Genomic DNA, 24987 nt, shown 5'->3' on the forward strand with positions numbered 1-24987 from the left:
CCCAACTGTGTCTTTTTAAATGGCAACCTATATTTTTTATCGCTTTTTCGGTTTCTTCATAGAAAATAAAATAAACTTTATGTATATCTGCACTTCGAAAATATTGACGGTTTTCGAGATATCTAGCATGACAGGTTTTTTTTTCCAATATTCGTCACTCAGAATATTTGAAATTATAAAGTGGTGCCAAGTCCAGTTGAAATTTTTTTTTGGTCGAATATTCTACATTGGTAACTCTCTCAAACGATATATCTGAAATCGACCTGTGATATACAGGGTATGAAAAACCGCTTGCCAAATATTGTAAATGAAAATTTGCAAAATCTTCCTTATATTAAATGGAACACCCTGTATATTATTGATCCATAAGAAGCGCCAACGAAACCTCTACAAATTTCATTAAGTATTCCCTATGGCTAAGTTCAATAGTTTTTCTTAAATGAGCATTTCTTTCGAAAAATGGTCATTTTTTCAAAGCGAAATCCATTTGACGACTGATAAAAATATACGAAAGATATCTTGTTTCAATTTTGTACATTAGAAGGTGTCCAAACAAATATTTTTTAACGAAATAAATGTATGTACCTATCACTTTTTGCTAAATGGAAAATTATTTTTTCATTGGATGCAGAATTTCACTCATAAATCGTGCAATATCAAACCAAACAAGTTAAAAGAAAGAAACATTATAAATAACTATTTTTTTCATGTTATTATATTCATTCAGAGCTTGAGTTCTAGATATTCAAATTTGTCAACTGGCAAATTACAAAACTACAAAAGGGAGAGTTTAATTAAGGTTGATAATGAAACTTTTATAAAATATGTTCAACATGTCTTCCATTTTCTTGAATGCAGAGCTGAAGTCTATGTTTGAAAGACTGTTCTACCCTGCGCAAGACAGCTGATGTAATGCTGCGAAAAAGCATTCGTTATTCTAAGTCGCATATTTTCGGGAGAAGTTGGTGGCTCAACGTAAACCATATTTTTTATGTATCCCCATAAGAAAAAATCTAGTTTCGTCAAATCTGGTGATCTAGCGGGCCACCGTACAGGCCCATTCCGTTCTATCCATTTATTGGGAAATACTTCATTTAGATGATCTCTCACTTCTGCCGAATAGTGAGCAGGTGCACCATCATGTTGTAACCACATTCTATTGCGGAGGTCAAGAGGAATATCATCTAACAAACCTGGTAAATCATTTCGTAAGAAATTGAGATACATTGCACCATTCATATGTCCCTCAAAAAAGTATGGAACAATTACATATTCTCCAATGATGCCTCCCCAGACATTTATCGACCACCTATGTTGATAATCCACCTGTCTCAATAAGTGAGGATTTTCTGTCGCATAATAATGGTAATTATGTCGATTTACAAATCCATTTTTATGGAATGTCGATTCATCCGACCATAAAATATTATTGAAAAAATATTCGTTTCGACGAATTTTGTTCATGGCCCAATTGCAAAATCTCACTCTTTTCTCGAAATCAGCATACAGTAGTTCTTGATGTAACTGAACGTGGTATGGATGCAAGCGATGTTTCTTCAATACTCGTTGCACTGATCTCTCACTTATATCCACTATTTCCCCAATTTGTCGTTGACTCCTACTAGGATCTTCTTCAACAGCAAGAAGAACTTGCAATTCATTATCTTCATTAGTAGCTGGCTTGATGCGCTCATGTTTGGAATAATTGATAGATCCAGTTTCAACGAATCGTCCCAAGACCTTTCGGAAAGATCTTTCATCTGGATGCCTTCTATCTGGATACCGTTGAGAATAAATTCTACTTGCCAAAAAACAATTCCTGTCTGATTCACCTAATATGAAAATCATATCAATCAAATCACTTTTTGATAACAACATTCTGATGAAATTATACCGACAGTTCAACTTTACGATTGACTAAAAATTTCAATATTCATTTGCAGCCAAATATTTTGTTCTGTCATTTGCCAGACTACTTGATTTCCAATAAATATTTCATTCGCTGAAAGGTTGTTTTAGACCGAAAGAATATGGCACAAATTCCGAGATTTTTGAAATTATTGTAACTATTCAAGAACGTCCATTTTGTGGTGTAATTCGCAACTTGTTTATCTAGCAACAGGTAATTTTAGGAATGGGCGATATTTTAAGAAAAGGGTATTTTTTGTATATTCTTATCAGACGTCAAATGGATTTCGCTTTGAAAAAATGACCATTTTTCGAAAGAAATGCTCATTTAAGAAAAACTATTGAACTTAGCCATAGGGAATACTTAATGAAATTTGTAGAGGTTTCGTTGGCGCTTCTTATGGATCAATAATATACAGGGTGTTCCATTTAATATAAGGAAGATTTTGCAAATTTTCATTTACAATATTTGGCAAGCGGTTTTTCATACCCTGTATATCACAGGTCGATTTCAGATATATCGTTTGAGAGAGTTACCAATGTAGAATATTCGACCAAAAAAAATTTCAACTGGACTTGGCACCACTTTATAATTTCAAATATTCTGAGTGACGAATATTGGAAAAAAAAACCTGTCATGCTAGATATCTCGAAAACCGTCAATATTTTCGAAGTGCAGATATACATAAAGTTTATTTTATTTTCTATGAAGAAACCGAAAAAGCGATAAAAAATATAGGTTGCCATTTAAAAAGACACAGTTGGGATCCGCCCAGAAAAAATCGAACACCCTGTGTGACCGCCAATATTTTTATTTTGTCGAGCTCGAGCAATAAGGTAATATTATAGAAAATTAGATTCCTATCTGCTTCCTATATAGAGATATGGAGCACCGCGCCACTGTTGCAGGACCCTGTATATATATATATATATATATATATATATATATATATATATATATATATATATATATATATATATGATACCTAGTAATAATTTTTAGGTTTTTTACTTGTGAAATATATGTAAATGAAAAATATTAGAAAACTATAGAATTGGCTCTCTATTATACTTTTTATAAATTTTGCTCAATTGAAATTGGTTCTGTTATTTTATCTACCGAATGACATTTGTTGTTTACTTCATCAATTATACAGTGCTCGTTTGAATTCCAAACTTGGCTTTGTCACCTATTGCATAATTCTAAAATGAGCTAAGTACAGTTAACTCATTTGGAACATTAATTAATACTCTTATGCTCAAAATTCTCCTTAGGGTATATTCATTCAGCTAGTCTCAAGTTACATGTCATGAGTACGGTATGGTAGCGGTAAGGAGAAACAGTGATGAAAAGGTGATTTTCATATGTTAACGATTTCCTTTCATCCCCAGGGGGATAGGGGAACAGTTTGGATATTAAAAATTCTTCCTTATTGCACATATACAACATAAAACCAATCCACACAGAATTTCAGCCTTCGAAAATATAGCGGTACGCTATATTTTCATATGTAAACGCGCCCCTTTAACCCCCACGAGGGGGCGCTCCAGTTGTAATATCTGAAAATCCTCTCTTAGTGCGCATCTGAGACCTAAGAAGCACCTATATTCCAAATTTTAGCATAAATTTACCAATGGAGAAGGGTTGAACATGAGCATAACGAAATCGACCAGAGTAGCATTTACCAAGAGGACCAAAACAGAAGACCTAGGACGTCTAAAACCTCAAGATGAAAATATAAATCTGTTGGAGGAATTTTAATATGTGGGAGTCATAATAGATCCCAGGTTGACATGGAACCAACATCTAGAAAGAGTTGAAAGAATGGCGGAGGTAGCACCGATGCTGACCAGGCGCACATACGGAAAGATATGGAGGCTAAAATTAGGCACGATGTATTGGATTCACAACATTTTGGTTGAAGCCATGATAACATATGCATCTATGGTTTTGTGACCGAAGATGAATAAACGACCGCACTTTACAAACTAAGCATGGTGCAATAACTTGCATGTTTGGGAATAATGAGAACAATAAAAACCACTTTAACAGCTGCATGGAGATGCTCTTGAATCTTTCTCCTTTATATCTGGTAATAAAGGGGGAAGCAACAAGGGGTATGGGATCGGGCAAAACAAAAACTTTAGGAATATGTCGAGGAGCGAAAATCAAACATGTTCTTGGACCATATGACACCAAGTTGAAGTTTTGAACCGCGAAGAGTGGAAATTGAACAGTATTCCTGAGAACATACTTGGCAGAATCACCTGGTATACAGACGGGGCGAAAACCAAACATGGAAAGGGAGCTGGAGTTTACTATGCGGGAGGAAATCTTCATTTCAGTTACCCACCCGGTCAGCATACATCAGTCTTCCAGGTATGCAATCTTGCAAGGCTCAAAATGATTTGAACGAAATGAGCGAATCAATCTTTTCACACTTGGAGCATTGACAAACCCAAAAGCAGGAATCCGCTCACAACAATCACAGGGCTACAAACTAGGCACTGTCCATTGACAGGACACCGGTACAACGGAACCCTTTCTGCAGGCAATGCAACAAAGGGACAGAGACAGCTCAACTCAATAAGTGACTAGGAAGAAATGAACAAGTCCGAATGTTACGGATTATTATTGATGTATTATCAATATCATTTAGTAAATTCAAAACAAGCACTTTTCCAAACACCGCAACAGCAATCAACTGCTCGGCGCATGTTTTACCAACTGAGTTAGTGTTTGGAAAAAGTGTTTGTTTTAAATTTATTTTACGCCAGAGGTTCCAATGTTACCATTGAAAACTATATGAAGCCGATCAAAGGAAAACTGACTCAAACCACTTTGATTTCAACAAATCTCATCACATGTAAATAGAAGTATTTTAAGGGTTTTTCTGAAATTAGTGAAAGCACAAACGACAAATAAAATTCACTAATCCGTAACTTGCATAAATCTTTTAAGGTTTTCGGAACATTTTAGTTGATCAGAAATCAGGAAACCACCAGTCGCTATGAAGCTCACCGATATTCTGCGATACAATTCCATCACTTTCTGGAGTACCATTGTAGTAAAACACCCTACCACTATTATATTCACCTGACTGAAACAAACATACTAGTGAATGCCGATCGACCACCAGTCAGTCAACAGGTGAACACACACCTTGATACAACACCGTATCGAATCCGTAAAACAAACGCAGATACAAGGATCAACCTTCGCAGTGTTACTATCGATGAAAGGGAGTTTTGTGACACGCGATCAGAACTGTTTTTCCACTGTTGTAGAGTCACGAGGGAATGGACTGGTGATTAAGTGAATGGACTTTTTTTAGTTAAATTTTTGTAATGATGAGTGACGAACCTGACAGTTTGCAAACCTTGAATTCCTTGGATTGTTGGGATTACAGATTTGAATTGGAATGTCTGGAGGGAAATTCAGGTTAGTAATGGCGTTCTGAACGTTCTTTTTTTTTGACGATTGATTAATTGAATCAGTATTTTGATAAAATAATTGGAAAAATGTTAATGAGCAAAATTTCAATTGGAAAATGTTTACATACGTTTTTTTGGGATGTAAGCAGGAAAAAATGTGTTAACCAATTTTGTCATAATGGGTAATGGATTTCCGCATCCAGTCAGTAAATGTATTGAATTCTTTGTTGTACGTTATTCTCCGATATTTTCGAAAAAATACTTGGCTTGTCTACTGTATATGAGAACAAATGACGCCTTGTTGACTATTTATAACAATCGAATTTGCGAAAACATCGTCAATATTTCAAAGATAATCATATTAAAATATTTTATCGAAATCAATTCATTTTTAGGATATATTATTTTTTAATCGCTCTCCAGTTAATCGCTCTTTTATTACATTCGTCTTCAAAAAATCACTGATTCGATTTTATGATATAGAATTATAACACTCAATGAGATCAGATGAACGCTATTTGGTAATTTTTGCTATTCTCCTAACCGAGATGATTGACACAAATGTTTTTTATCTTTCCTGAACGAAATAATTAGTTAGGAAAACATATTTTTTTTAAGATTTATCAATACAATTTTTATCATTGATGGGTAAGTATTGTGCTCGTCATTTTTTCTTTCATTTGGGTTATATTGGGATAAAATATTTTTCTGAAATGAGCCAGAAAAAACTGGTTCCGTTTTTTTAAATCAGTTGGGTTTTTTACTCTATTCAGTTATAATGGTACAACTTGTTTTTTCATCATATACTTGATCTGAAGGAAATTGTGAACAACAACGGACTGGTGACATAATTTTTCAAAAATAATTTTCTTTCAAAGCAATCATGGGTGCATTTCGCTAAATGAAGGAGTTGTGGTCCATTCTGAGGACTCTATTAGATCGTAGTATAAGTACAAAAATATAGTATTATTACATTTTGTCAAAAAAATGTTGAACATAATTTCTTGAAATACAGATTGCTTCTATGTAAATATTTCTGTTGAGAAATTTTCAGGACGAAAGACTTTCTTCAACCATAAAATACAAATATTATAGCTGATGTGAGAGATATATTATATGAACATTTTTGTACATTCAATAATTTTCTTGCAGTGAAACAAAATACTCAATTCGATGCAGACTTCAACAAGTATAGTATTATAGATTAGAGTAATTGTATAAACATCATCTCATACTTCTCTAGTAATATATGAAGAGAGAAGAAGGAAGAATTAATTGAATATACTGATAGAAACTCGCAACTATACCGATAAAAACTGAAAACAAAAATCAATCCGGAACAATTACTTTAGATTTCGGAATCATTTTTTCTCATTCAGTTCGAAGACAAGTAACACGATTTCGCAACTGTGGACAAAAATGACTCCCAAATATTTCTTAATAGATTGTCTTATAAATCGAAAAAGGAATCCAACCCAAAAACTGCGTCTACATAGCTCAGAACTTCAATTGTCTTCTCTACGTGTGTTTCACCAACCAGGTTGTCTGATGAATCTGACAAAAATTGGTCCTACGAATAATTTTTTGACCTTTTTACGTCATTTGAGATATACCATTTGACAACGTGTTACTTTAGATTTCATTATCTATGACCGAAGATCAAGTGTATTATAATCATCTTGATAAATGTTTTGTTTTTATTGGAATAAATGAAGTTTAATGAGGTACAAATAAACACGGCATGTCTATAATTATATCCTTTCCAGTGAAAATGTAGGAAAATTAAAATTGACTACCTTGATTATAGGTACTTATTACGAAATGAATTTGGTAATCAAAAGTAATGAATTATTGTAAATGGAATATTTTGAATTTCATTGAATTTTTCTGAATTGTCAGTTATTAGATGTTTTCAGCATTTTCAATAGAATTTGAAAAAAAAATCAGCGCACGGTCATTGATATGCAGGGTTGTTCTGATTCAGTCTACTTGTTTCTTACAGAGGCAAAATTTAGCACACCTTGCGTTACACTTTTCAAGAACTGTCTCATTTGGAGGATGTCGTTTTTGTAAAATGATTATTCGGGGCAGTATATCCAAATGAATATAATTTACAGTGATTCGAATGCAATATAAATTGCTACCTTCGACAGGCAGAGTTATGTCGCATTATGTATTTCTACGTGGTTCAGTCCATTTTTCTTTACAAATTCCGGAAATACCAGACAACTACAACTATTTTGGTGTGAGGAATGAAACTATTTACTTATCTCAACAGATTTCAGGCAAACCCCAATAATAATAATATGAAAATACCTACATTTTTGGGCAAAATGAAAACGTTTGCTATTAAAAACACGTAGTGTTCAGAAATGAAAAAAGCTCCCTTTGCCCTTTGCGATCCCGTCTCCTCTATAATTAATTTCAGTGTTAGGAAATAGTATATTATTCAACGAGAAATAATGTAACCATTTTCTGCTAATAGAATACTATACTTTTTCTATGACGTATAAAAGAACTATTTCAAAATAGGATTCATTTATGAAGGATATTCCGAAAGAGTGGAATATCATTGAATTTCATTTCTAACTATTCTCATTTTATCATTAAGTGACGAACTCTTTTGTAAAATATACATTTTTTTGCCATTTAACAAATTTATGATGGTCTTTTTGTTTCATTTGAAATCTATATATTTTAAAACCAATTCTCATTTCTATGAATAAATTTTAACGTCTGAGAACATATTTTGAAGAATGAAAATAATTCAGATACACTTGTATAGTATAGTATTGAAATTTTTCATCAGTGATTGGTATCTAAGGTAGTGAGTTATGCATCTCTTCAACTGATTGGTTCGAAAATGTGAGTAACAAGAAAAGCTCACATAACTAATGCTTTCTTCTTCATAGATTGATTTTGGCTATTTGATTTGCTGAAGTGTCAAATCACTCGGTTAAATAGACATCTTCAGTTTTTCGCCTCAGGAAAATAAAACAAAACATATTCATTTCACCAAGTCCTTTGGCCTCGATGCGAGTCGAATATTATACCGTACTATAACAGTAAAGTGTGAAAATTAAAGTATCATTCATATACCACGTTATGTCACGTCCTGTAGATATTTCATAAACAATTCTAATTATTGAAAGTTATATTGCTCGTACCGTGAACCTGTTTAACATATCGCGTGTCAATGTTTCAACTAACTAAATTGACTGATTCAGATGTTGGCATGGCAGATGTTGGCATATATATATATATATATATATATATATATATATATATATATATATATATATATATATATATATATATATATATATATATATATATATATGCCAACAATTAATATCGGACATAGCACTCAAGAAAGTGGCAAACCATAGACATAGATTCTGGACAGTTGTGATATGTTCAGGGAGGTTCAATAGTTGAATAGTCAGAATAGCCTGAAGGAAATCTTCAGTTCAGAAAATTCGAAAAAAATTTCATTTGCAGGAAAATTTTGCATAAAACCTAAAGATAAATATTTCATTAACAACGATAATGCTTACTATATGCTTACAATTGAAGCATGTCAATACAATGAACAAGTCACTACATTGTAAGAGGTTGACTCCTCACTAGACAGAAAGAAGCATATTGAATTAAAATTTACTAAAAAAACGTTATTTGTTTTAAAATTATAGTTTACCGGTAAAAGCCATGTGATTGAAGAACAAAGAGAGAGACAAAAACAATTGACGATGACATCTGCCATGTAATTCAGTTTGAAAAGGTGTGTTTGTTTGTCGATGATAAAACTATGGAACAAAAGAGAACTATTATGGTACAAGTGTGATCAGAGACCTCTGCTGTTCTGTAAGTAACTTAATGAGAAAACCCAAAAATCAAATATGTTAAATAAGGTAAAGCCCTGTCATAGGGAGGTTGGAAGTCTATTGAAAAAGGAAATATTTAAAATGTTATGTATTAAATTGATGAAAAACCAGAAGATGATAATAAATTTTATCGAAATATTGGAATAACTTGTGTTATAAGAGTACACTTCCATTCCGCTGATCATCCAAAAATATTTTCCATAGTTTATAAATATCAAAAACTTTTCACAACTATTATTTGCGGACCTTGAGAAATATTTGAAACACAAACTACAAAGTTCAGTACTTGAAATGAATGTTACATTGAAAGTAGTCATTGTCATTTTCCTTAAAAAAATGTTTTTGAAAGTGACCAAAGTTTGAAAATAAATGAACAAAATCAATTTGAACGAAATAATAATTTTGATTTTTTTCATTATGTTCGTGGTTATTTTTTTCCAAGTCAGCTTCGTACCCGTAATAATTTCAATGTTACAATGCTAATTATTATCCAGAATCAAATCAGATATTCACAGGATTGCTACACAATATATAGTATATGAAAGGTATAAAATTTCACTTACATAGAACACTGTCATTCTCAATAGTGGACATCCGATGTTTCGGAACACATGTGCCTTATTGCCTCTTTAGTATTCTGAATAACAAGATTGATCACTCAATTCATTCATGAAATTACGACCTTATGGTAAATCTACTCATGTCATCGATAACAGTACGCAATGACATTCATTCGCTCATTCATTAGAATCTTGTTTGAATTGAAAGTGGTATAATTTTAGTAGATAATAGTTTTTGGGAGGGAAATGTTTCGACTTTCTATTTCTCCATCTTCATACAAAAAAATGTGAGAATCTTTCAAAAAAAGGAAGAAAGCAATTGGTTTCAAAATAAACTCTTTACAAATATGTATAGATCATGCGATGGGAGTAACTTTCACAAACTGGAAGAAAAAGCCCTCTCTAAAGAACTACTTCCATATAAACTTTGAATCACACGAAAGAAAATACATTTTATTGTGTTATTTTTATTATACAGTATACAAACCGGAGTGTGTTCATGAAAACTTACTGTGTAGTGAAAATTTCATAATGAAGTGTTGGTTAAATATATCACCTTGGATTTCCATCAAGTATTGGAAATTTCCATCACATATCATACTTTTCAAATTTTGTAAGCATTTCAGAACATACGGTTTCCACTTCGTTCACTCATTACCTTTTAAAGAAGAGACACCATCTGTTGGAACTTTGATATTAAGGGGTCAAGTTTCTGTGATCTATATTCTGTGTTGAAGAGTTCGATATCATTTTTGAAGTTCGTGCATTTAGAATTGATGGTATTTATTTTGCTTAAGGAAATAGCCACTCAGCTTTGTTACATACGTTCGGGCTACCGTCTTCAGAGATGCGTACATTATCATCAAACATAATTGTTCCATAGATTAAAATTTGTAATGTTTGAAAAATAACTGCTGTGTTTTTCTAAAATAATTTATTATGGATTCTAAAGGACCGCACACAAAAAACGTTACTTTTTGGATACCCGTTAATATTTCTGTGATGGGTAGAACAAAAAATTAAATAAGAGCAAAGTTCAAAATGAACCGGTTTCGTGCTACAAAAGTTCAAAGTCCGAGCTTTCACGCGTAAAACGGTACGATCAGCATATAACATTGAGTTTTTGAGGTCGCTGAATACGAAACTGAGTTCAAAATATCGATATCGTGAGCCATTGTAAGTTTTATAGATAATGTAGCTCAAAACCTGTTCATGTTTCAGGTTCGCACTCATTGCATTGTTCTAGTTGTGAAAAACTAACTTTCTCCCAAGTTTCAAAAAATTCTACAGATATCCAAAAACTCATGTAATGTATATTTTATTCAATAAACCAAGCAGAAATTTCTGCCCCATCTTTCAACAGATGAAGTAGACATTATCGTTATGTTAATGAAATATTTATCTTTAGGTTTTATGCAAAATTTTCCTGCAAATGAAATTTTTTTCGAATGCTCTGAACTGAAGATTTACTTCAGGCTATTCTGACTATTCAACTATTCAACCTCCCTGAACATATCACAACTTTCCAGAATAATCCGGGATGTTATGTAATGTTGTGAGAATGCTTTCGAATTCTCTCGAATATTCTGGACTGTTTAGAACTTTCTGGAAGCTGAAAATTCCAACCCCTGTATCTTCAAAATCACGTTCTCCATTCATACTATGATAGAAAAATATGTCCGATTACCCCTGTGAAACCGGGTTGTTGGGTCTCTAGTATGTAATAAAGTACAGTTTCAAATTTTCGTTTACAGATGAAACCTACTATTCGAATAAATATTTCATTCAATATATTTGATGAATTATTTCAATAAAATTCAATATAATTTTTAAACAAAATCAAGGTATACCTCTTTTGATGCTCATTTCGTACTACAGCTAAAAAATACCAGTTGTGTTAATTCTATTTATTCTCAATTAATCAAGAAAGTGGGAACTGAGGACAAATGTCGTAATACACACTTACCTTGGCTTTTTTCCCATTCAGATCCTACAAATCAACATTAGAATTCAACAGATAACTAGTACCAGACTTCAATTTATTTACAGTTCCATTTTCTTCAAGGAATATATTTGAATATATCCAAGGCTGAAGAATGTTCCTGCATGTGAAAAGGAATTTTTCATTTCCGTCTGAATTAAGATGTTAAAACGATTCTAATTGAATAAGTGAGCCAAACAGTTAATTGAATGGTATAATTTAATCTGTGTTCATTTCATCGAAACACCACTCAAGGTTTTTTTAAATAATTACCCAATCAAACTCAATAATTTGATGGAAACATGTATTCTGGAAATTCTATAAGATGATTCGTGTTTATTATAAGAGAAAATACTACTTCAGTAAATATTTTCGACTGTGAACTGGTTTTAATGGACATAGTACTCCAATGCATAATGCAGAAACCCCAATGAAAATTTTGCCTTCGGTGTTTACAATATTCACTTTCGTTGAACTATCTTATCGAATAGAAAAATATTTCTGTTCTATCCGGTATACAAATATCTACTTCTCCAGAAGTTTCTGTTTACTTTGAAGAATACGAAAGTGAAGTATTTTTTACAGTCTATCATATTTATTTTTACTTTGTACGTTTTCATTCGAAGCAATTTAGTATTCTTCAATATTGGATGTACCGTAATCTACATTCTTTGGATGTAGATTAAGATACGAGGTAAGCCTCATAAGCGTAGATGAAAAAACAGCAAAGCATATACTTTGGATGACGCTGCTGTACAGTAATTATCATGAATTTGCTCAATGATAAATTGTCCCTGAGATAGTTTGGAAGAGATGTATATAAGAATTCATTACCTAATAATCGGGACGAATGACGTGATGAAATTCTTCAATAAAATACAACATTTTTGTATATGACTTGGTTGAAAAAAACATGAAATGTGAAAAACCTGCTAAGATTTGTTTCGAAACTCAGCCATCCCAACAAATGTACTAAAAATATGAAACACTTTTCTATCGTATTATCTGATGAAATAACATAACTCATCAGCATGAAAAACTTCATTGAAAGAAGTACACATATCATAGTCGCAAATTTCAGATTATCCAACAGATAGCTTAAAATTTTTATTTTACCATGAGTAATTTTTAGTTCAGATATAACATCTATCTCTTTTTTGAATTGTGAATTCACTGAAAAAATCATACTCAATTGAAAATGTCAGCTTTATCCAAAACATTTGTATTTTCAAATAACCAATATCGGTCGTTCGTTTCATCTTATATATGGTTTGACTACTACCTAGGATCTGTATCTATAGAGTAGGGAGGGTGAGTGCAGACCCACAGCACTTAGGCCACATGTGACCCATTGTACATCCTCCCGGGAAGTTGTCCTTCCTATCCTTTTCAGGAAGGTGGTCAGGTCACTAGGAGACATCTCCTTTATATTGGCAGATGTAGGCCAAGCCTCCTAAACGCACACTCTCTTTGGCAACCTTGAGGTGTCTCACGGTGGCCTCGGCGAAGGTTTTAGAAGGTGCAGCGACATTACTGGCTTCTTACGCGGCTTCTTCAACCTTCATCGGGTTCCCTCCGTGGAGGTGCACAAGTAAGGAAGCTTTCCTGCAGGGACATCCGGTTCCTTGCCTTCATTCAAGGCGGAACTCTTGGCGCCCGCCGCAGGAAGTGCCCTTGCTGTTGAAGGTGGAGGAGGAGGGTGCTCTTATAGTTGCTGCTTTGTATTACATCACGAGGTGATCTGCTATGTCCAGCCTCATTCCAAGCAGTACATCGGGCTGGGCATTTCTGTTTATCTCCAGCCACCACCTAAGATTGAGGTGAGCACTTCTGTCCAGCCTCGGGATTGGTTTGTGTTTCTGTTGTTTCTGTTTTTGTGTTTGTTTCATTCATGTGTGTTCCCACGAGTAGCAAGGAAAGAGTTGGTCACCTCTGGCACAGCCCCGCATTACCAGAGGTAGGCTGATTACAATGAGGTTCCGCCCAGTTTCCCAAGGGGATCGTTCGTAACCGCATATCACCCTGCGGCCATTCAGCTGTCGGCACGATTCCTTATACCTTAGCTTGGGTAGGCTGGTCCACGGTGGCATGTTTTGCAAAGGCTTCTGGAGAGTTTTTGGTCCCTTTACCCTACTTATTTCTGCCACTGACCAGGAGTCCGGACATCCCGTCCGTAAGGCCACATTGGCTTCCCGGCCAGGGCGTCCAGTCCCCTGGCCGTTGCCCAATCCGCCACCTGGGGACGCGCCTGATAGGTAGCCCAACCCACGAGACTAAACCTAGGATATTCACCATTGTTTATAGCATGTCTGGTTTCAGCTCATAGGTCTTTCTATGTATTTTCAATACCATCACCATTTTCTTTGCTCCTTTCACTATATTGGTTCCAGGTCAAGTTTGGACCTAGTTTCACTCCGATTAGATATTGGGTCTTCTAAAAGAGCTATATATATATATATATATATATATATATATATATATATATATATATATATGATGTGTTGTTTTTCCGGGTGTTCATCCGTTGTGTACTATTCGATAGTCGACGTTTCGCCATCATCTCAGATGGCATTATCAAGACGAGTTACTGCTTGGCTTCGAGAGGTGTAACTGATGTTAGTTTCTTCTTGTGGTGTTTTTATATGGTTTCGCTTGCGTAAGTTGTATGGATTTGTTACCTGTTTTTCCACCTGGGGGTTGTTGATGGCTTCTGGCAGCTCTCTAGAAGTACACAATGGATGAACACCCGGAAAAACAACACATCATATTCTACCATCCGTGAAAACCTACATTGTAATATATATATATATAATATATATATATATATATATATATATATATTATATATATATATATAAATAATGTTTATACTTTCGTTGACTGGTATGTTGGAGTACATGTTTTTTATATCTGAGAACCTAAAACACCAAAACATAGACAAAACCAACATCAACCAAATGGAACACAGTCTAAATACAATACTTAATTAAAATTATTTCTAATCTGAAGGGAAAATTTATAAACAAACAGATGGACTAGCGATGGGATCCCCACTATCTAGCATTATATCCGAAATATACCTGCAAACCATAGATGAGAAAATCTTAACAATAATAAAAACACATGATAAAAAAGGAGAATGGTTCAGATACGTTGACGATGGACTGTACATATCACAAAACAATGGATTAAGAATAGAACAAATAACAAAAGAAATTAACGAAATGAATCAAAAACTATGTTTCAGCATTGAGGAAAAACACAACCAAAAACTTAACTACCTGGACATAACCATAGGATATAACCACAACAAAACACAATTTCAAATGGCAATATACAGGAAACCTACACAAACAAGCTCCACCATACCCACAAGTTCAAACCATCCACCACCACACAAAATGGCTGCCTATAACGCATTCATATATAGAATGTTAAGGATACCACTCAGCAATGAAGCCCGAAACAAAGAACGGAAAATCATATACCAAATAGCGAAAGAAAACGGATACACCCAAAGACAATAGATAAACTAGAAAACAGAATCAAACAAAAAATACAGAACAATGATCAAGCCACCCCAACAGACAAAACAACACAACGATGGACAGCATTTATGTACGTAGGACACCAAACCAAAAAACTAACAAACATCTTCAAACCACTGAACATCAATATCACATACAAGCCGAACACGAAGATAACACAAAAAATAAACAACTATGAAGAAGAAGAAGACAAAGACCAAAACGGGATATACAGTATACAATGCTCGGACTGCAACAAATTCTATATCGGCCAAACCAAGAAAAAACTGATCCAAAGGTACAATGAGCACAAAAAGGCATACATAAATCCAACAGTATATAAATCAAACCTTGCAACACACGCCATACAAAACAAACATAATTTCCCCCCACCAGAGAACATAAAACTAATAAAACAAATCAACAAGGGAAACCGCATGGACATTTGGGAAAACTTGAACATCCATAAATTCAACAGTCATAAATCACTTATTGAAGAACAAGTACAAATCAAAACACAACAAGATCTCACATTCAATATATTAAACAAAACCATACACATTCCTAAAGAAGATCTAACACGAAGAAGAGTACCTGATGCAGAACAAATACAGGCAAATTCACCTAAAGTACCTGTAATACCTGAGTTAAGACGCTCTGACCATATAAAGAGACAGACAACAGGATGACCAGTTCAGTTTGAGGAGTGCCAGAAGATGACAGTACTATCAACTGTCGAAAGCCCTCGCAGATAATTAATAGAAGATATAAAGCTTCAAATCCTTTTTGTAGAATTTGATATTGAAATACTCAAAATAAAGGAAAATTAGTTGCATCAATAAATATATATATATATATATATATATATATATATATATATATATATATATATATATATATATATATATATATATATATATATATCAAAAATCAAAAAATGAATAGATTAGTACTCTTTGATCATTCCCATATTGATTTCAATTTAAGAGCCACCGGTATACAGCTGTTTCAGCCTATTGGGCATCGTCAGTACCGGGCAGGCGGTCCTCGATTGAAGACAAAATGAGAAAAAACCAAGAAAGTACTTGATAAAAATAGCTGCGTAAACGCAAGCGAAACATAAGTGGAACCACCTATTGGTGTGACACCCAAGTCAACTTGCCAAGTTTTTATGTCAGTGTTGGTGGTTTGACCAATCAACCGACAACTGCGGTAGCAGAAATTTGGGAAGCTAACCTGAAATGCCATCGGAAAACGAATCCACATGTTTCTAGAAATGATATGAAATCTAGAAAGGTTAATGCAAGTTGACTTGGGTGTCACACCAATAGGTGGTTCCACTTATGTTTCGCTTGCGTTTACGCAGCTATTTTTGCTGCGTAAACGCAAGCGAAACATGAATTTGCTCAATGATAAATTGTCCCTGAGATAGTTTGGAAGAGATGTATATAAGAATTCATTACCTAATAATCGGGACGAATGACGTGATGAAATTCTTCAATAAAATACAACATTTTTGTATATGACTTGGTTGAAAAAAACATGAAATGTGAAAAACCTGCTAAGATTTGTTTCGAAACTCAGCCATCCCAACAAATGTACTAAAAATATGAAACACTTTTCTATCGTATTATCTGATGAAATAACATAACTCATCAGCATGAAAAACTTCATTGAAAGAAGTACACATATCATAGTCGCAAATTTCAGATTATCCAACAGATAGCTTAAAATTTTTATTTTACCATGAGTAATTTTTAGTTCAGATATAACATCTATCTCTTTTTTGAATTGTGAATTCACTGAAAAAATCATACTCAATTGAAAATGTCAGCTTTATCCAAAACATTTGTATTTTCAAATAACCAATATCGGTCGTTCGTTTCATCTTATATATGGTTTGACTACTACCTAGGATCTGTATCTATAGAGTAGGGAGGGTGAGTGCAGACCCACAGCACTTAGGCCACATGTGACCCATTGTACATCCTCCCGGGAAGTTGTCCTTCCTATCCTTTTCAGGAAGGTGGTCAGGTCACTAGGAGACATCTCCTTTATATTGGCAGATGTAGGCCAAGCCTCCTAAACGCACACTCTCTTTGGCAACCTTGAGGTGTCTCACGGTGGCCTCGGCGAAGGTTTTAGAAGGTGCAGCGACATTACTGGCTTCTTACGCGGCTTCTTCAACCTTCATCGGGTTCCCTCCGTGGAGGTGCACAAGTAAGGAAGCTTTCCTGCAGGGACATCCGGTTCCTTGCCTTCATTCAAGGCGGAACTCTTGGCGCCCGCCGCAGGAAGTGCCCTTGCTGTTGAAGGTGGAGGAGGAGGGTGCTCTTATAGTTGCTGCTTTGTATTACATCACGAGGTGATCTGCTATGTCCAGCCTCATTCCAAGCAGTACATCGGGCTGGGCATTTCTGTTTATCTCCAGCCACCACCTAAGATTGAGGTGAGCACTTCTGTCCAGCCTCGGGATTGGTTTGTGTTTCTGTTGTTTCTGTTTTTGTGTTTGTTTCATTCATGTGTGTTCCCACGAGTAGCAAGGAAAGAGTTGGTCACCTCTGGCACAGCCCCGCATTACCAGAGGTAGGCTGATTACAATGAGGTTCCGCCCAGTTTCCCAAGGGGATCGTTCGTAACCGCATATCACCCTGCGGCCATTCAGCTGTCGGCACGATTCCTTATACCTTAGCTTGGGTAGGCTGGTCCACGGTGGCATGTTTTGCAAAGGCTTCTGGAGAGTTTTTGGTCCCTTTACCCTACTTATTTCTGCCACTGACCAGGAGTCCGGACATCCCGTCCGTAAGGCCACATTGGCTTCCCGGCCAGGGCGTCCAGTCCCCTGGCCGTTGCCCAATCCGCCACCTGGGGACGCGCCTGATAGGTAGCCCAACCCACGAGACTAAACCTAGGATATTCACCATTGTTTATAGCATGTCTGGTTTCAGCTCATAGGTCTTTCTATGTATTTTCAATACCATCACCATTTTCTTTGCTCCTTTCACTATATTGGTTCCAGGTCAAGTTTGGACCTAGTTTCACTCCGATTAGATATTGGGTCTTCTAAAAGAGCTATATATATATATATATATATATATATATATATATATATATTATATATATATATATATATGATGTGTTGTTTTTCCGGGTGTTCATCCGTTGTGTACTATTCGATAGTCGACGTTTCGCCATCATCTCAGATGGCATTATCAAGACGAGTTACTGCTTGGCTTCGAGAGGTGTAACTGATGTTAGTTTCTTCTTGTGGTGTTTTTATATGGTTTCGCTTGCGTAAGTTGTATGGATTTGTTACCTGTTTTTCCACCTGGGGGTTGTTGATGGCTTCTGGCAGCTCTCTAGAAGTACACAATGGATGAACACCCGGAAAAACAACACATCATATTCTACCATCCGTGAAAACCTACATTGTAATATATATATATATATATATATATATATATATATATATATATATATATATATATATATATATATAAATAATGTTTATACTTTCGTTGACTGGTATGTTGGAGTACATGTTTTTTATATCTGAGAACCTAAAACACCAAAACATAGACAAAACCAACATCAACCAAATGGAACACAGTCTAAATACAATACTTAATTAAAATTATTTCTAATCTGAAGGGAAAATTTATAAACAAACAGATGGACTAGCGATGGGATCCCCACTATCTAGCATTATATCCGAAATATACCTGCAAACCATAGATGAGAAAATCTTAACAATAATAAAAACACATGATAAAAAAGGAGAATGGTTCAGATACGTTGACGATGGACTGTACATATCACAAAACAATGGATTAAGAATAGAACAAATAACAAAAGAAATTAACGAAATGAATCAAAAACTATGTTTCAGCATTGAGGAAAAACACAACCAAAAACTTAACTACCTGGACATAACCATAGGATATAACCACAACAAAACACAATTTCAAATGGCAATATACAGGAAACCTACACAAACAAGCTCCACCATACCCACAAGTTCAAACCATCCACCACCACACAAAATGGCTGCCTATAACGCATTCATATATAGAATGTTAAGGATACCACTCAGCAATGAAGCCCGAAACAAAGAACGGAAAATCATATACCAAATAGCGAAAGAAAACGGATACACCCAAAGACAATAGATAAACTAGAAAACAGAATCAAACAAAAAATACAGAACAATGATCAAGCCACCCCAACAGACAAAACAACACAACGATGGACAGCATTTATGTACGTAGGACACCAAACCAAAAAACTAACAAACATCTTCAAACCACTGAACATCAATATCACATACAAGCCGAACACGAAGATAACACAAAAAATAAACAACTATGAAGAAGAAGAAGACAAAGACCAAAACGGGATATACAGTATACAATGCTCGGACTGCAACAAATTCTATATCGGCCAAACCAAGAAAAAACTGATCCAAAGGTACAATGAGCACAAAAAGGCATACATAAATCCAACAGTATATAAATCAAACCTTGCAACACACGCCATACAAAACAAACATAATTTCCCCCCACCAGAGAACATAAAACTAATAAAACAAATCAACAAGGGAAACCGCATGGACATTTGGGAAAACTTGAACATCCATAAATTCAACAGTCATAAATCACTTATTGAAGAACAAGTACAAATCAAAACACAACAAGATCTCACATTCAATATATTAAACAAAACCATACACATTCCTAAAGAAGATCTAACACGAAGAAGAGTACCTGATGCAGAACAAATACAGGCAAATTCACCTAAAGTACCTGTAATACCTGAGTTAAGACGCTCTGACCATATAAAGAGACAGACAACAGGATGACCAGTTCAGTTTGAGGAGTGCCAGAAGATGACAGTACTATCAACTGTCGAAAGCCCTCGCAGATAATTAATAGAAGATATAAAGCTTCAAATCCTTTTTGTAGAATTTGATATTGAAATACTCAAAATAAAGGAAAATTAGTTGCATCAATAAATATATATATATATATATATATATATATATATATATATATATATATATATATATATATATATATATATATATATATATATATATATATATATATCAAAAATCAAAAAATGAATAGATTAGTACTCTTTGATCATTCCCATATTGATTTCAATTTAAGAGCCACCGGTATACAGCTGTTTCAGCCTATTGGGCATCGTCAGTACGGGCAGGCGGTCCTCGATTGAAGACAAAATGAGAAAAAACCAAGAAAGTACTTGATAAAAATAGCTGCGTAAACGCAAGCGAAACATAAGTGGAACCACCTATTGGTGTGACACCCAAGTCAACTTGCCAAGTTTTTATGTCAGTGTTGGTGGTTTGACCAATCAACCGACAACTGCGGTAGCAGAAATTTGGGAAGCTAACCTGAAATGCCATCGGAAAACGAATCCACATGTTTCTAGAAATGATATGAAATCTAGAAAGGTTAATGCAAGTTGACTTGGGTGTCACACCAATAGGTGGTTCCACTTATGTTTCGCTTGCGTTTACGCAGCTATTTTTATCAAGTACTTTCTTGGTTTTTTCTCATTTTGTCTTCAATCGAGGACCGCCTGCCCGGTACTGACGATGCCCAATAGGCTGAAACAGCTGTATACCGGTGGCTCTTAAATTGAAATCAATATGGGAATGATCAAAGAGTACTAATCTATTCATTTTTTGATTTTCATGGAATTATTTTCCAGCAGCTTGACTGCATTAACCTTTCTAGATTTCATATCATTTCTAGAAACATGTGGATTCGTTTTCCGATGGCATTTCAGGTTAGCTTCCCAAATTTCTGATACCGCAGTTGTCAGTTGATTGGTCAAACCACCAACACTGACATAAAAAACTTGGCAAGTTGACTTGGGTGTCACACCAATAGGTGGTTCCACTTATGTTTCGCTTGCGTTTACGCAGCTATTTTTATCAAGTACTTTCTTGGTTTTTTCTCATTTTGTCTTCAATCGAGGACCGCCTGCCCGGTACTGACGATGCCCAATAGGCTGAAACAGCTTCAATTTAAGAGCCACCGGTAAACGGTGGCTCTTAAATTGAAATCAATATGGGAATGATCAAAGAGTACTAATCTATTCATTTTTTTTATATATATATATATATATATATATATATATATATATATATATATAATATATATATATAAGATTTTCCTACAGAAGCTTTTCCAGTTTCATATTACCAATTACCCTAATTTAGGAAAAATCTATGTTCCTAATGAAGAGAAACCCTTCCACCCGTGACGATTCGCTAGAAGACACTCACCCGATATTCGATCGGCAACTGCCGACACTCTTTTCAATGTTGACAAACTAGTTTCTAAATTATTTGAAATTTCTTGTTCGCATCTGATTTCATCACGTCTTTACCAATTCACATTTTCCATTCAATTAATTTATTTTATTCATTCCGATTATTTGCTCAATTTAATTGGATAGAAGAGGACTTTGAACCCATATTTACAGGTTTGACCAAAAAAAAACGGTTACTCTTTGAAGAATGACAATTTTTAGACCAGATGTCATCCTTTCCACGATTGGAAATATAAAAGAATTCAAGATGAAATTTTGAAAAATTGATTAATTTTCCCATGTCGAATATAAATGATGACTTTACGTGAAAGTCATTGTTGTGAATACTAGTAAGTCATTTCAGTTCACAATTTAAAAATAATGAAAGTTGATCAAAGTTTGAGTCGAATCTTTCCTGCGCTGATGGAAGATAATACCTCGAAACCGGTCTGTGGTGACATACTCGAACGATTTCAGCAAGGTCCTGCCGCTGGTTGAACGAAAAACATCTGCAAAACTGACCTCTGAGAGGCATCTTGCGTAAATATCTGTCGGATATAATTCAATATACATCGAACTGGTTAAGCAGTTGTAGTAAGTAGATGAATGTTACGAGATTCAATTTCAGAATAATTGTTAAATGGGGTGTGAATAGAGAACTATTGTTTTATTGCAGATGAATACAATTTTTCGAATAGAAAAATAGTACCTACAATTGAATAAAATTAAATTATAATTTGTTTATTTTTTTCCATGAAATAACGGAGGCAAATATGAACCGTAATGAGAGGCTGTAAGATATATAGTGTAAAAAAGTTCTCTGAAACAATCATCTCTTTAAATATTATATAAATAAATAAAATTTATTGATTTTCCATATTGTTAAATTTTTGTGGGTTCACAATATTATCAGTTATGCTCACTTTTATATAATTTCAATTTCATAATCGATTACCAGAAATAATGGAAACATTGCAAATGAGTATTCATGAGAATTCAGCAAATGAAATTTTAATTTTCGTCTAATTCAATCCGATAATAAAACGTAACGAATCAGAAATTTCGGTTTAGCTTTCAGTTTGCAGGATATATGCAATTTCAGATAATGACGCGCAATATAAGTTGCTTTCTAGCCATTCTATTGAAATCGAGAGTTTAACATTTAAAAAAAATAGAAAATGCTCCGGGCTCATAATTAGTCAGGATGAATGATAACATAACAATAATAACATACATTTATCCGAGTTAGCAATCAACCTAGGCTAAAATGAATTGAAATGGAGCTCTATCGTCCCTATTGGGCGAACTAAGGATTAACATTGTTTTACCTATTTCCAATCAGCACATTTCTGATAGTCTTCGTATCCAGGAGCGAGAATAGGCTCATTTGTAGACCTGTTTCGGCATAATCCAGTTTCAATTAAAAAAAGTACTGTATTACTGAAATGGAAAAAGTTATCGAATATAGAAAATTATAACAACAAGAATCAAACTTCAATTGTTTAATTTGAAATATGATTTGAAATCCATGAAAAAACAAATAAAAATTAAAAATTGAAATGAATAGCTGAGAATAACAGATAAATGCAATTTGCATTTATCTTAGCTAGCTGAACATTTTATAGTTGTAACAACTGTTCATATGGATCAAGAAATGAAAAGTTTCCTGAAAAACTCAATAAATAATAATAATCAAATAAAAGTAATTAATAATTCAATAATTCGTTACTCAAAATATATTAAGAACGGATAACGTATATGAGGTATGGATAACCTTTTTTGACGTCTTGGTTTAGACTACCTTGTACTGTTTTAGAATATTCAAAACAATATATAATTCAATGATTTGCACTATTCGATGAAACTGTGTGTTTTTGGGTATTGGGCGATACAATACTCCAAGTATTGTGTCAACCATGAAATGTTTTATACAGTCCTAATCCCAAATAACATTAGATCCTCTGGAAGGAAAAAATATTAAATGCAGATAGCTTTTAGTTCAGAGATATCAAAAATACCTTAAGGCTCTGGTACAGGTGGGTTGCAGATGTAGGACAGAGGTATCAGACTGCCTAGGAAATATTCGCCATTGATTCGTCTGTGGAGAGATTGATAGAAACCAACCTCACACATAAATCAATAAAACTATTCTCGGACAGCTAAATGCCAAAAAAGACTCTCCTCTTCAGGGAGACTCAATAAATCGTCTCTGGTCTGGATTTTTTGCCACACTGGTGTAGAAGGTAATGAATATGCGACTTCCTCAAGTGGCCTAAAGCGTTGCCTGGCATAGCAACGCTTTAGGCTTTGCCATATAAATACTGAACACTTGGACTGCAAAAAGAGATTTAGATTTCTTTCAAAATCTGCCAGAAGGCATTTTTACATACTTCGAAGTACTCGTACACTAACAAACAATTGATAGATTACAGCAGGGATGAGTTTCGTTATCTAACAGGCCTACTTAAAGGTCATTATTGTTTGAATCATCATATCTAGAGACTCGAACTGGCGGAAGATAGTGTATGTAGTCGCTGTTTGGAAAAGTATGGAACAGCAGAGCACATTTTGTACCTGTTCCACTGCGGACTGAATCACTCACCACTCACTTTTTGCATAACCCTAACTTACGGGATATAATAAATTGCTGTTTGAATGGTTTAGAGAAGTATCTGATGGCTAGAGTAGAAAAGAGTATAATATAACGATGATATTCTTGGAGCCATCTCCAAGATGAAGATAACGTTTTTTAGTTGATATATCTCTGTTCCTAGGCATCGTCGAGTCTTCAATCTACCTTGGTATCTTCCAATTGAGACTGAAAATTCCAAGCTGTTTCCATAAGAAGTGAGACAAGGTTTGACTATTATTTTTCGAAAATACCTATATGTGGCTTCATCGTTTCTGACACAACTATATGTCTTGTTGAACATATGCCGTAAATGAAACGCACTATACATAACGGAAGTATTATTTAGCTTTCTATACGCTCGGAATAAAAATAAATCCGGTACAGAATATATCACAGATAGAGATGTTGATTGATATAACTCCAAGTTCACTGCCATCAGACTTGTCACTACGGTAAATAATAAATCTCATAATTAGGTATAGTCACAAAATCATACCACTTTCTCTGTACATATTACTATTAGGTACTCCTGATTACCATAAATTATAAATACAAGTCATGCTGAATATTCCTCACATCAGAGAAATAATTCAGTCATGCCAGTTTCAATTGAATGCACTTTTTCATTTTGAATAGTCACAGGCAGTTAGCACCAATGTTTCGTTCCAGCTGGATTCCTTAAATGTCGTTGCTCGATTTTTCGCACGTTTCCCCAGCA

At 34.4% G+C, this 24987-nt stretch overlaps 1 protein-coding gene across 4 annotated transcripts in view; it reads left to right on the forward strand.

The window, feature by feature from the left end:
• Nucleotides 1–24987, forward strand: part of centrocortin (cerebellar degeneration-related protein 2-like) — a 420172-nt gene that overhangs the window by 335671 nt on the left and 59514 nt on the right. For 2 of the 4 annotated variants that reach the window (XM_023162048.2, XM_023162050.2), the window contains exon 1: nucleotides 5039–5350. The exons of the other annotated variants lie outside the window; for them this stretch is intronic. In XM_023162048.2, the coding sequence (XP_023017816.1) occupies nucleotides 5257–5350 (94 nt within the window). In that variant the 5' untranslated portion in view covers nucleotides 5039–5256. Of the gene's footprint in view, nucleotides 1–5038; nucleotides 5351–24987 lie in introns of those variants that run through there. 4 annotated transcript variants of the gene reach the window in all.

The sequence above is a fragment of the Leptinotarsa decemlineata genome, unplaced genomic scaffold (assembly GCF_025532065.1).
Source record: "Leptinotarsa decemlineata unplaced genomic scaffold, Ldec_3_MD MMD2_P_RNA_scaffold_12, whole genome shotgun sequence".
NCBI lineage: Eukaryota > Metazoa > Arthropoda > Insecta > Coleoptera > Chrysomelidae > Leptinotarsa > Leptinotarsa decemlineata.